General features: G+C 43.2%; 2 protein-coding genes across 2 annotated transcripts; both read left to right on the top strand.

The window, feature by feature from the left end:
* Positions 1 to 96: 96 nt before the first annotated feature.
* LOC138201824 (putative protein MSS51 homolog, mitochondrial) lies at positions 97 to 4,697 on the top strand. Its single transcript, XM_069155329.1, has 6 exons — positions 97 to 385; positions 830 to 979; positions 1,097 to 1,221; positions 1,427 to 1,990; positions 2,157 to 2,250; positions 3,313 to 4,697. Exons 1-6 carry the CDS (start codon positions 369 to 371, stop codon positions 3,515 to 3,517), a joined length of 1,155 nt encoding a protein of 384 aa, XP_069011430.1. The 5' UTR covers positions 97 to 368; the 3' UTR covers positions 3,518 to 4,697.
* A 206-nt stretch (positions 4,698 to 4,903) lies between these two features.
* cog7 (component of oligomeric golgi complex 7) lies at positions 4,904 to 12,178 on the top strand. The gene is made up of 17 exons (XM_069155745.1): positions 4,904 to 5,358; positions 6,248 to 6,396; positions 6,577 to 6,693; positions 7,000 to 7,168; positions 7,286 to 7,368; positions 7,476 to 7,598; positions 7,680 to 7,878; positions 7,970 to 8,097; positions 8,252 to 8,406; positions 9,407 to 9,523; positions 9,616 to 9,681; positions 9,827 to 10,013; positions 10,107 to 10,247; positions 10,400 to 10,483; positions 10,706 to 10,820; positions 11,136 to 11,279; positions 11,420 to 12,178. Exons 1-17 carry the CDS (start codon positions 5,193 to 5,195, stop codon positions 11,584 to 11,586), a joined length of 2,310 nt encoding a protein of 769 aa, XP_069011846.1. The 5' UTR covers positions 4,904 to 5,192; the 3' UTR covers positions 11,587 to 12,178.
* The last annotated feature ends 755 nt before the right edge of the window (positions 12,179 to 12,933 follow it).

Raw genomic sequence — 12,933 nt, 5'->3', positions numbered from 1 at the left:
AGTAACACTTGTGGTTGGGGTGGGGAGTCTGAGGGGGTAAGCAGGTGGGGGTGGGTGGGGTTTAGGTCGAGGCATTGTCACTGTGTCCTCATTAGAATGAATTAATTCTGGGTCTAATTTGATTTTACAATAGTCTATAGGTTTATGCCATAAAACCTGTTGGCGTACGTATTTCTTTCAACAAATATTTCCACAAGAGGCTCTGGGGAAGTCTGGATCTGTCAGACCTTTTTAGAAGGCCAAGCACAGTGCTAAATCTGGCACAGCAGCCCCCCAACAGGCTGCTCACATATCACTAAAGCGGAGAAACAGCAGCAGAGGAAGCATTTGAAATCCGTCTGAGTCAGACTCAGTCACATAAACTTCAAATGACGGAAGCTGAGAGGTAAGTGGAATTTGTTTTCCTCATTTTGTTGGCAGCTCATTTAATTTAGGATTATGTTCACCTTAAAAATGACCAGTGTGTGTGAAGTCAGCCATGCGTACAGGAACACGTTGACAGAGGCAGCATGACTTGTGAGTGACTGTTTGGGATACTTTCATGCCACCATAGACTGTTTTATAGCTTTTGTTCGTGCTCCGTTCACTTTCTGTCCCTTGTCTGCAACATTCAGACTCAGCATCCATCTGCCCATGCATTCCCTCCACTCAAATTTCCCATACTAAGAATAGACGAGTCAGCCCTCCGTAGTCCACTGCTGAACATACAGTTTGAACACACTTTCTAACAACACGGATATTTGTATTGTTTATAACTGATCATTATTTAAGTTACTAATCAACAATTTGTCAGTTTTACGCCATTAATCTGTAATGGTTCCCTTTGAAGAGCTGTTGCGGAGACCGGGGGTAAACCTATGGCCTTTCGCTCACAAAAAGAGATGTTCGAGAAGATGGAGGAATCTTTTAAAGTCTGTGCTGGTTGTGAGAAACTCCCAAATCAACTTTCAAACCCACAGGACCTGAAGCGTTGTGGCAGGTAAAATAATTATATAAAAACAATTCAGATTTCGTCCATTTGACCTGTGCTGCCAAGACAGTCCAACATCAAAGTTACAAATTTAAAGTCAACTCCTTTCGTCTTCTCTTTTCCCAGATGTCTCAACGTCTACTACTGCTGTAAAGATTGTCAGAAGGACGACTGGCGCAAACACAAGAAGTTCTGCTCACAACTGCGTCTAGCTGCCATTGACAGAGTTGTTGAATGGCTTGTGTTCAAAGGTAACGTGTGAAAGACAGTCCACACAAACAGTAAAAGTCAATGTGAAAAAAAAAAAGTAGATTCCTCTTCTTCCAAGAAAGGAATATGGTATTTTCATTAAGTTAAAGTATAAGGTTGTACAAGACTGGGCAATTTACCAAAGCTAAGTCTCTACTTCTGTCAAAGTACTGAGCCAATAGTCGTTCTTTTCCCTTCTATCATCAGGAGATCTTCCATTCCGTACAGAAAAATGGTCCAAGCCCCAGTCAGAGGTTAAAGGTTGGGACGACTGGCTTGCCATGCAGGGAGATCTCACAGTGGGCCTCGATCCAATTCTAAAAGGAGCAAACATGGAAGGGTTGTGGACTAACGCTGGCAGGCCTCGGCCTGACGATGACGACCTGAAGCAGTCTCTGTGGAGGGTTTGCAGCGAGTTCTTCTCCAGGCCGCTGACGATCGCCTGGGGAATGAGGCTGTTTGGTCTCAACCCTTATTCCAAACCTCTCACCGTTCACCTGGTGGGAGCAGACCACAGTGAGACACTGGCAGCCCGGGTGACCGACTATGACGAGCTAAACAACATGTTCCCCGGACACCAGGGCATAGAGGTAGTGATGGTGGGACCAGAGGTGGTGGACGGCCCCATTGTGAGGCCTCCTCTTAAAGCGTTTGGCCCCAAGCAGAGGGTCTACATCAGTGCCTACAAGGGACTCTACCATCAGTTCTGGGAGGATGCGGTGGAGAAAGAGGAAGCAGCCAAGCCAGACCTGGTAGTCGGATTTCATCCAAGTGAGAACAGCCTTTTCCATGACACAAAAATATGGCACCAAATGCCACTTTTACACATGTTTGTGCTGTGTGCTAATAAACAGCAAGCTAGACGAGCTTCTGAGGAAGAGGCTCTTCTTCATACTGAACACTTTCTGATTTTTGCTCCACTTCTGTTTGTGTCAAGGGTTTGATGCCAGTCAAGGCCTCGAAGACGGTTGGCTTCCAACAATTCTGCTCCTCAGGGATTATGAGATTCCTTCTGTGTTCACCGCTATTAAGTGAGTGTTATGGAGTAGTCGCCACACATGGGTGGACTACCTGGAAGAAATACAGTGGTGCAAATAACCACGAACATTTGATCATGTACTGTGCTTTGGCACAATTTTAGCAATATTTACTCTTACATTTTTGTTTCATGACACGTTACTACGTATTAACGCTGTTTAAAGAGGGACAGTGTACGCCAGGTTGGTCTCTGTAGCTACAATTTACAGATGTCGCCCTAAACACCTCAATTGCATAACATCGGTAGACACCACGATGTACCAATGTTCCCTAAACGCCTCATATGCAGGCTATAGATAGATAGATAGATAGATAGTTACTTTAGTAATCCCACAAGGGTAATTTTTTATGCTACAGCAGCACTATAGGTACAATGTAGATGTTAGATAAGTAGCTTCGCACAGAGAAGCCTCGAGTCCCACTTAGTAACTGCAACGTAAAAAAAATACGTTAGTTTGAAAAGAGTGAATTACGAGAAGTGTTTTATTTACCTATACGTTGAAAGAGAGTGTTTTAATCTACCTGGGCTGGTTTTAATCTACTTGTCACCCATATATAGCCTATATGGGAGTTCCTGAGCTCTAATTTTGTGCAAATACGTTGCGTGTGCATTTTTGAAACGAGAAATCGAATCGATATCACCTCTAAACTAAAGTCAGTAACCAGCAATAAGGTACAACTGTCTTTCCCTTTAACACATGTTTAATTCATCACTCAGCCCTCGTGCACACCACCTAATTTCACTGTGAATAATTCACAAAGTCGTTCGGTGACACTGATGTCACTGAACTTTCATTAGTGTACGATACAGTATGTTTCTGAAGAAGTGTGTGGCAGTAAATAATTACAAATATATATATATATATATATATATATATATATAAATAAATAAAAAAAAAATTAAAAAAAGTTTGATACCGCCACAGTTAACCAAGCCCACGCTCTATCCTCTTGTGGCTCTGTTATCACTGAAAGTTTATGTATATTGTTTATATATATTGCTGCATATGTGTAATGGCTACTGACAATGTCCTCTTTGTCCTCTCTGTCTGCAGTGAGACAGAGATGACCTACTCTCTGCAAATCCTGCTGGAGTTGGAAATGGACATGAAGGGAAGCGGAGCCAACCCATTCTCGTCACTGAAGCCAGAGGTGTTGGGCTCGTGTCCCAACAAGCTTCCTGTCTACTGCAACTCCCACTACTTCTGTTTTCAGGGTTTGTTGGAGACTGTGGAGTTTGAGGAACAAGAAGAGGCCTGAAGGAGCTAAGTGTGACAGTGCACACACACACACACACACACACACACACACACACACACACACACACACACACACACACACACAAAACTGCTGACTTTCATGACTGGAATTTAGATTTTTTTTTTTTTTGGACTAAAAGGTTTTCTTTTTATAAAATGTTTTGAATTGTTTTTTTTGTTTTTTTTTTAAATTGACTTTAAAATACTTGTGTATCTTTATGGATCTAATCAACCCTAAATACAAGTAAAGGTTTAAAGTCACAGATACTAAGCAGTGTAAAAATGAGGTCCAGTGTGAAAAGAATTAATTTCACATGTGGTTGACAAATACAACTATAAACTGGGTGGCCAGATAACAGAGGAGCCTTGAACACAGTGTCTTTGACATCATCAATTATTCCCATCTCTTAAAGTGAGCTGAATAACAGGTACAATACCTTTTTAATGTCCTCCCAGGTAGCTGCTGAAAACTGACCGAGGTATGTTTGATGTGTTTTCCTTTGCTTTACTGTCATCCAGCTCCCACTTTCCATGTAGCCTTTTACTGCCTTTATGGTTAGGATCATTTTCATGGACCAGACTGTAAAGTGATGAATGTCTACTGCTGCAGATAGGAAATAAATGAGATGCTTTAATCTGAAAGCCTGAGTGTGTGAAGCTCATGCAAACACCATTAAAGTATTGTTGTCACTCTTTAATAATTTGTGTAATATGGTATGAATGTGGAAGTATCAAACAAGGATGAATGAAGTTAGAGCGACATCACATTTTCTATGCCTCTGTAATCAACAAACACGATGTGTACCCTTGTTATTCAATTTATTTTCTTAATACTCTTTGTTATTTTTGTAAAATCTTATTTCACAAACACCCCGATTCTAAACACTACTGTGTATTTGGGTGAGAATGCCAATCACCCAATAACACAATGCAAAATTGCATTTTCGGTATCAACAGTCAGACCTATGTGTTGTATATTCAGTAATGTGTCCACTAACATTAATGCTCAAATGAAACATTTGTAATCTGAAGTATTTGATGCGCAGAATATGTTTAAGGGCATTACTCAACCTGGAAGTGTGGACGACCCGAGAGTCATGTTCAGGGCAAACAAGTGCCAGATGTTTGTAGGGCGTTTCTGCACGGACATATTATGTGTGACACTGCTCCAAACTAATAAAACATACATTCAAACTAATTACGTGGTCCCTCTTTTTTCGAGTTCAGACTCGATGTAACTTAATTAAAAACAACACCAATGTTCACATTCTGTGGACAAAATGTCTATTTTTTTTTTTTATTTTATCCTTCGGGTAAGATTATATCGAGCTGGTCAGTTGCGTTAGCACTTGTTTTGGGGGAAGGTAAATAGAAAGCACAACCGGAAGTTGTTGTCAGTTGCACTAACAGCTCTAGACGTACAGAAATGTCTGCGCTTTTCTCCTTTTAAAGCTGTAGACCTTTAAAAAATAACTCTGGAGGAGGCCGTCGCGTTGTTGGAACTGTATTTGGTTGTAATGATAATCTCGTTTTCCTGGGCTATCTATTTTATATTCGTGTCGAAACCATTGTTTGGGAAGAATTAGCGACGCCGACGTCGGCCATGGGCCGGTGACACCGACCGGGGACAGTCGGACTGAACACCAGCCAGCTGCTTCCACTGAAGAAGGAGTGAGATGGATTTCTCTAAATTCCTGGACGATGATTTCGACGTGAAAGACTGGGTGAACGGCGCCTTCAGGGTGGTGCAGAAGGACGCGCCGGGGAAGGCGGACACGCACGCCGCCACGCTGGTGATGAAGCTGCAGCTCTTCATCCAGGAAGTCAACAATGCTATCGAAGGTCAATGCGTCTTCTTGCACGTTTAATGGCAGCAGTGGAAGATGTTGTCAGATCCTTTACCTGAATGTGAATAGCACACCGTGAAAATATACTCGACTTCGAGTAAATTCTTGCATTCAAAGCCTCGCTTAAGTATGTGAGTATGAGCAAGGAGATGCGCTTCGGTATCAAGAGTAAAAGTACACAATCTGAATTCAATTTTCAGTCAGTATTAGTATTATGAGCGTATTTTTGCAGCATCACTGTATCGGATGTCCATCATTAATCTCAGTCAATTCTTCATGAACTCAGAAAAACCTCCTGTTTTCAGCTTTGCGTTGTTGCATTTTCCAGCAAGTCCAAGTAGGTTTTTAAATAGTTTGTTTACTTTAAAAGTAGAATTATTTCTAGATTCAATCCTCCATTTTATGAGAAACGTTCAAAACAATGACATCTTGGTTTCCCTCGGTTCCTGGAGAGTTTAGGTGCTGAAGCAGCAGCCTAGTTACGTGAAAACTATGCATTTTCACATACTTTTGTACTATTATCATTACAATATTTATATAAAAATGAACTGTCTGCCATAGACATGATAATTGCCAAACACATGAGTCACCCAGCTTTGGCTTGAAACATGATGACTATGCAGAGTCGTGAATGAAGAGAGGAAAGTGCTTTTCATCCACCCACAACTGAATTTGACTTTCCTGAGAGTTTGATGCCTTTAAGCCAAGACAAATATAATGTGATGCATAATCAGAAAAAAATACTCCAGTGTGTAGAAGGTAAATGAGCAAACCCGTACCCAAGATAACCAAAGTGGCACCAACAACGAGATGAAAACTATCAGTGTATTGTTATAGATTTGAATGTCTGTATGTCTGACATGTGTGACTGCATCTTTGTGCAGAGAGCAGTAATCAGGCCCTTCAAAATATGCCGCGAGTGCTGCGAGATGTGGAGGCTTTGAAACAGGAGGCTTCCTTCCTGAAGGAGCAGATGGTCCTGGTCAAAGAGGACATCAAGAAGTTCGAGCAGGACACGGTGCAGTCCATGCAGGTGCGCGAACAGTTCCGTAACTGTACTTCAAATATGATCTGCAAGTGAAACAATGATTCAAATCCACAATGACACACCTGATAGGACAGTAATCATTGGAAGAGCCAAAGCCTGACAGTGTTGTGAAATGTGCCGTGCGCTCGGGGGATATTTGATTATCGTGTTGGTCATGTTCACCAGGTCCTGGTGGAGATCGATCAAGTGAAGAGTCGCATGCAGCTGGCAGCTGAGGCTCTGCAGGAGGCAGACAAATGGAGCACACTGAGTGCTGACATCGAGGAGACCTTCAAAACGCAGGTACACGTGAAAGAGGCTGACACAGGACTTCACTGGCTGTGTGTTTATGAGCCTTTGTTACTCATCCAGGCCTCGCATTCGTATACACGTTTATCAAAATGAGAATATTACAATAAGAGTTTAACCTGACTTTAATCCTGAAAAAAAAATGATATTATTGTAATGCATGAGGACGAGTTCAGATTCATCAAAATTTGCAAGGCAACCATCCTGTAAATTGGATGCAGGACAGGTTTTGCTAGAATATAAATATATTTTGTGTGCACATTAAAAAATACTGCTAATAATGTTCTCTTTATTTTCCAGGACTTTGCAGTGATTTCCTCCAAGCTGACCAGCATGCAGAACAGCCTGGCCATGCTGGTGGACACACCCGACTACTCAGAAAAGTGTGTCCACCTGGAGGCTCTAAAGAACCGACTGGAGGCCATGGCCAGCCCGCAAATAGTAGCAACTTTTAATTCCATGTCTATAGGTACGAACCCTGGAGACAAGCCTTGTGTTGCTCAGATTCATTCCTTCTGCCATGTCTTTGTTTGTTGTAGTTCGCTCTCAGTGTACACATACTTGTATGTTTATTTCCTCTCTGCAGACCAAGCCAAGCTGTTTGTTAAAGTCTTCACAGAGATAGATAGGATGCCACAGCTTCTCGCGTACTACTACAAGTGTCACAAGGTAGCTGCTGCTGCTGGCCTCTCACTGATCTCAATGATTATTAAATAAGTAAGCCAATCGTAAAATCATATTTGCATGTGAATGACTGTTTGTTTTGGCGTCTGTAGGGCCAGTTGGTGAGCATGTGGCAGGATATCGCTCAGAGCGAGCTCAGCCTGCACCAGCAGCTGTCTGAGTTCTACGACACTTTGCTCTCCACGTGGCACACTCAGCTGCAGTGGACCAGTCAGGTAGGACACACTGAAACATCAACACTTGATTGGTTCAGTGAAAAGCTCCAACTCTAACCCAACTGTTTGCAACCACTGCAGGTGTTCAAGAACCCGTATGAGGTGGTGACGGTGTTGCTGATCCAGACTCTGGGGGCCACGGTGCCGTCCATCCCCGTGTGCCTGAGCACGGCCATGGAGCGGGCGGCCCAAGAGCAGCGGCTGGACACTCTGCTGGAGCTCCATCACACCACGTCCAATTTTGGACACAGCCTGGAGGCCGCCATGCTGCCACACCACGGTCCGTGAGGAGATGTGTCATGACTGTAGACCCTGAAGATGTGACGGAGTTACTGTGGGTCCTTATGTTCTGTACGCGTTTCTCTCCCCAGGTGAGAACAACCTGCTGAAGGTGAACGAGCTGGTCTGTGCGCTGTATGATTCCTACAAATCTTATCAACTGCAGTATGGAGAGCTGGAGGAAGCCCACCTGCTCATCCAGATCAGCGCTGTACCTTTGGTTAGACACCACATACAAAAACACAGACCCACAAGATGAGACATTTTTATTAAAACCTGTTATGTTTGTCTGATTCACATGTCATTTTCAGTTTTATTTCCTTTGTTTACGGCACTTCTTGTTTCAAACACTCGATATTCTTCCCTGTTTTCAGGAACACGGGGAGGTCATTGATTGTGTAGAAGAGTTGAGCCACTCTGTAGGCAAGTTGTTCAGCCTGGCCAGTGCTGCTGTGGACCGCTGTGTCAAACTGACTGACGGACTGGCAGTGTGTGGCCTCCTCAAAGCCCTCAAAGCCCTCTTCACCAAGTAAACATCCTTTACTCACGATCACTGTCATAAGCCAAACACTAGGAGGGTGGATCAATCTGTTTAGAGACCACACTCCTGTTGCGCGGGAACGGAGTGCAGCACTGTGACGTGCACGGAGCAGGAAGAAGGTACAACCCTAATGAGTAAGTGGTACGAATTTCCTTGCCTGATCATCATCGCTTCTCGAGTTACACACCTTTCTGTGAGCACTAGTCCGCGCGCCCCGCGATCACACCGTGGACACGACCACAGGATGCACGTCAAATTTCGTGTCAAACTCTTGAACTTCAAACGCTTCAGGAAGCCTTAGGCAATGAACCAATGAGCCCCCAGAGGTGTTTTGAGTGACGTTCACGTTTCCCTTTGGCAGACCTGCCCAAAACCAGAAAAGGCGCATCAGGTCGAGCAACCGGGTGGGTTTTCTCTGACGTGAATTCGTCTCCCGCTGATAAACTGCTCTGCTGTGATGTTCTGAGGCGCCTGAGGAAAAATATTCAATGCAATCGATCGGAACTGTGGTGCGATGGCACTTGGGTTCTACAACATGACAATGAGCCCATTTTGAAAGCACTTAAGTTTCTCGCCTACAACAACACAATTGTCGCTCCCCGCTGCTCCGACTCGCTAGTATCTGGCTTCCTGCTGCCTGCTTCTTTGATGTCTTTGTCACAAACAAGTTTCTGGACATAAAACATCACCAACGCGTCCGGACCACTGCTCACAAAAGCATGTGCAATTGTGATGCTGATTTAAATCAGAAATTTGTTCCACTCATTGGGTTACGCCTTCCTCGCGCTCCGCGCACGTCACGGTGCTGCTTATCGTTTGTGTTAAACAGAAGCAGTCTGGGAACTTATTGATGCACCCTCGTATTACATTCATCATATCAGCCATAATTAACCTTTTTACTTTATTCATACAAATAATTTGCCTGATTTTAATGTATGCGGACTTTATTTGATTTATGTTGCCAGCTTTAATTTTGTGCTCCTTCTAGATATGTATCAGACTTCTCCACAACACTCCAGTCAATCAGGAAGAAGTGTAAACTTGAGGATACTCCAAGTTCCTCCGTCTTCCAGGAGGACTGGACAGCCTTCCAGAACTCAGTCAGGTTAATGTTGTTTTTTTATTGGAAATAATTTGATTAGATTGCATACTTTTATTCTAAAAGTCCTCTTTTCATTTACCATTTTCACGTTGCAGGATCATCGCCACGTGTGGGGAGTTACTTCGACAATGCGGGGCCTTTGAGCAACAGCTGTCAAACAAGTGAGAGAAGTGTTTTTTTTTTACTGGATGTTCGAGTTGTTCCATTTTACGTGAAACCTTTCATCTCAGCGGACAGTGAACCGCACCGTTAGGTCTCTGATTTGAAGGAAACGCTCGCATTCTCTGTGATCGATCCTTCCCACAGGATCTTGGGCACGGCGGGAAAGTACTTGTCCGAGTCGTACAGCCCACGCAGCCTGGCTGGCATCCAGGAGGCCAGCTCCACAGAGAGGAGGAGCGCCACCAAGAACCCCTGGCAGGAGTACAACTACCTTCAGAGGGGAAACGTGGCTGAATACAACAACCTGATGGAAGTCCTGTACTCGTTAAAGGTATCATTTAAGTCTGTGTTCCGAAGGGAACTGTTGGTTTATTAAAGGCCCTCTGCAGCTCTTCTCATGCGTCTCTTGCTGCTCGTCTTGCAGGAGAAGGGCACCGGTAACTCCAGCTTGTTAGCTGAGCCCAGAACTGCTCTGACCAGACTCAATCAGCAGGCCCACCAGCTGGCCTTCGACTCCGTCTTCCTGCAGATCAAACACCAGCTCTGCCTCGTCTCCAAGATGGAGGTGATTACGTGTCAAGTTTCTGGGTTATTTGATTTCACATAATAATAGATGTGATTTGAGTGCTGAGAGCTTTCGGATTGACGTCGTGCCTTTGAGTGCTGGATGTATTCTGACCTCCTGCTGTTGGATTTGTGCTCCCTGTTTGTGTTAAGAGTCAAGAGGCGCCTGGTTTTGGAGACAGCTTCACAGAGGACCTGCCTACGTTCAGCCTGTCACCTCAAGAATACATTACAAATGTTAGTCATGTTCCACTTTATTCGAGGTCATGATGTTCTGTTAATGATAATAATAGATCTGATTAAATTGTGCAGCACAAATCAGGATTTATGTGATTAGATTGAGTGAAACTAGTGCTTTTTGTATATATTTAGAGCAAATGCAGGCACAGTGTATTTGATACTGTAGCTGTCAGAAACCAGCTGTATCAAACTACAGGAGTTTGTTCCCCCCCCACGTAGATAGGGCAGTACCTGATGTCTCTGCCCCTCCACTTGGAGCCTTTCGTGACGCAGGAAGACCCGGCACTGGAGATGGCCTTACACGCCGGGAAGCTGCCTTTCCCTCCAGAGCAAGGTGACCGACCATCAGCCCTGATTCCCTTCTCCATCTGTCTCTGAGATTTGTTCTCTTTTTTTTTTTTTTACTCCCGTGTCCTTTCTTTCTCTTACTTTTCTGGTTTATTTCCACCAACTGTTCCTCTACAAATCAACAATTTCCTGCCTTTTTTTTTGTTTTTATTCTTCATTTTTACTCAAAATTTAAAGAGAAAACGACTTGACACGTCTTCTATAAAGATGCCTCCTTATCAGTGTCCCGTTTCTATTCATTCTCGTTCCCTGGACACCCTGTGAACTGATGGTCTTCTGAAACACCTCCCCTCTGTCTCAGGCGATGACCTTCCCGAGCTGGACAACACGGCAGACTACTGGTTGGGCTCCATTGCTCGGGCAACCATGCAGACGTACTGCGATGCAATTTTGCTCATCCCCCAACTGAGCAGCCATTCCACTAAACAGCTGGCCACAGATATCGGTACAGTCACCAAAATGTTGGACGGCCAGATAGCGACATAAAATCATGTTGTCATTTAATAGTCACCGGTATCAGTTGAAAAGCTCGGTGGCCACCGGTTGAGTTAATGTGTGTCGAATCATCTCGTTTTCTCCCCACAGACTATCTGAGCAACGTGATGGACGCTCTGGGCCTGCAGCCTTCACGCGCCCTGCAGCACATCGTCACCTTGCTGAGGGCGAAACCAGAGGACTACAGACAGACGGCCAAACTGCTGCCTCGTCGGCTGGCCTCCACCATCGCTGCTCTCCGGTGCATCGACTACTAACAGAAAAGGAGAAGGACACTGTAGGTACAGTGTCTCCCGGAGCGGCACTGGGGACTCTCCTGGGTTGTAAACAAGATGAAGAATGTGATATTTGTGGTGGCTGGTTTACAGAGTCGCACTTTGAGTTGCAGCATTTTAGGACATTTCTGTCCAGATAGGTTTGAGATTCAAGGGACTGTGAGGAGACTGAAATCAGATGTTTGTCACTAATTCATGTTCGGTTTGACTTCAAACGAGGTCTCTCCTGTGATGATGCCTTCAAGTCAAGCCAAAAGCTGAATTTGCCTTGACTTCTCATTTGTAGTTTCTGCATTTATAACGTGGGAAGGGACTGAGTCAGAGCATTTAAAATCTATATGATCATTATAAATCACACATAATAATAGTATAATAAATCTGGGCCATCAAATTATATTGAGGTAATGTTTCTGATATGAGCTGTATTGATTTCTGTTAGCTGAGCTTCTCATTTAGTAGTTAACTTTAGAAGTAAAGGAGGAGGTGATGGAGTGGATTCTCCAAGTGGGCAATATTTAGTATTTTTAATGCAGAATTGCCAAAATCTGTACATAAAACATGAACATCAACACTATTATGTAGTCTGTTGTGTTATTTTTATTAGGCTATTTTTTTTTTTTATTTAGCAGTTGGAATGGTCCAAGTTTAATAAATGTACAACCTCTTTTGCTTCATAATCCCACCGTGGTGAACTGTCCGTATCAAAAACAGTGTTGTTTTACCATTTCATGTTGTTAACTGTGATGACTGTATTTCTTTAAGCTATGAACATTGTCATCTCTGTCACAAAGTGAAGACGGAGAAGAAAGACACAAGCGGTCTTTACAAGTTTGGAAAAGGAGGCTTAAAATGTTCAATTTTAAGTATTGAATTGGAAAAAAGTAGTATTTGCTGGAGAAGCAAATTATAGAATGATATAATGTTAGACTCTGGGGAATGGATAGGCATTTTTCACTATATTTTTGACTAATATATTAATTGAATTATCACTGAAATGATCAGTTGATTAATCATTTTAGTCATTTGTCCAACAAAAATGCCAAACATGAAGTAATTTCAGCTCTTCAGGAGTTAAAGATTTGCTGTTTGACTTTGTCTCAAGTCAAAATAAATTGAATATCTTTGGATTTTAGATTACTGCAGTCAGTCTAAAACAAATTGAAGAGTTGGCTGTGGGCTTTTTGGTTTTAGTGATGGACATTTTTCATCATTTCCTGACATGTCACAGACCTTTAACGAATAATCCTCCCATCTATAAAATAAGCAGCACATTAACTGATTGAAAATAATCCTTAGCTGCAGCCCTGAATACATTAAATGTAAAAATAA

The sequence above is a fragment of the Embiotoca jacksoni genome, unplaced genomic scaffold (assembly GCF_022577435.1).
Source record: "Embiotoca jacksoni isolate LCO1_2020_lvr unplaced genomic scaffold, fEmbJac1.0.p SCAF_20, whole genome shotgun sequence".
Classification (NCBI taxonomy): Eukaryota; Metazoa; Chordata; class Actinopteri; family Embiotocidae; genus Embiotoca; species Embiotoca jacksoni.
The sequence above is the reverse complement of the archived record's forward strand: the minus strand, read 5'-3'. Positions and strand labels throughout refer to the sequence as shown.

Bases quoted from the DNA above. Each gene is read 5' to 3' on its own strand.
- cog7 (XM_069155745.1), top strand. From the start codon at position 5,193: ATGGATTTCTCTAAATTCCTGGACGATGATTTCGACGTGAAAGACTGG. The intron at 7,169-7,285 runs GTACGAACCCTG...TCCTCTCTGCAG, and splicing joins TTTTAATTCCATGTCTATAG to ACCAAGCCAAGCTGTTTGTT. The intron at 7,599-7,679 runs GTAGGACACACT...CAACCACTGCAG, and splicing joins AGCTGCAGTGGACCAGTCAG to GTGTTCAAGAACCCGTATGA.
- LOC138201824 (XM_069155329.1), top strand. The intron at 1,991-2,156 runs GTGAGAACAGCC...GTTTGTGTCAAG, and splicing joins GGTAGTCGGATTTCATCCAA to GGTTTGATGCCAGTCAAGGC. The intron at 2,251-3,312 runs GTGAGTGTTATG...CTCTGTCTGCAG, and splicing joins TCTGTGTTCACCGCTATTAA to TGAGACAGAGATGACCTACT.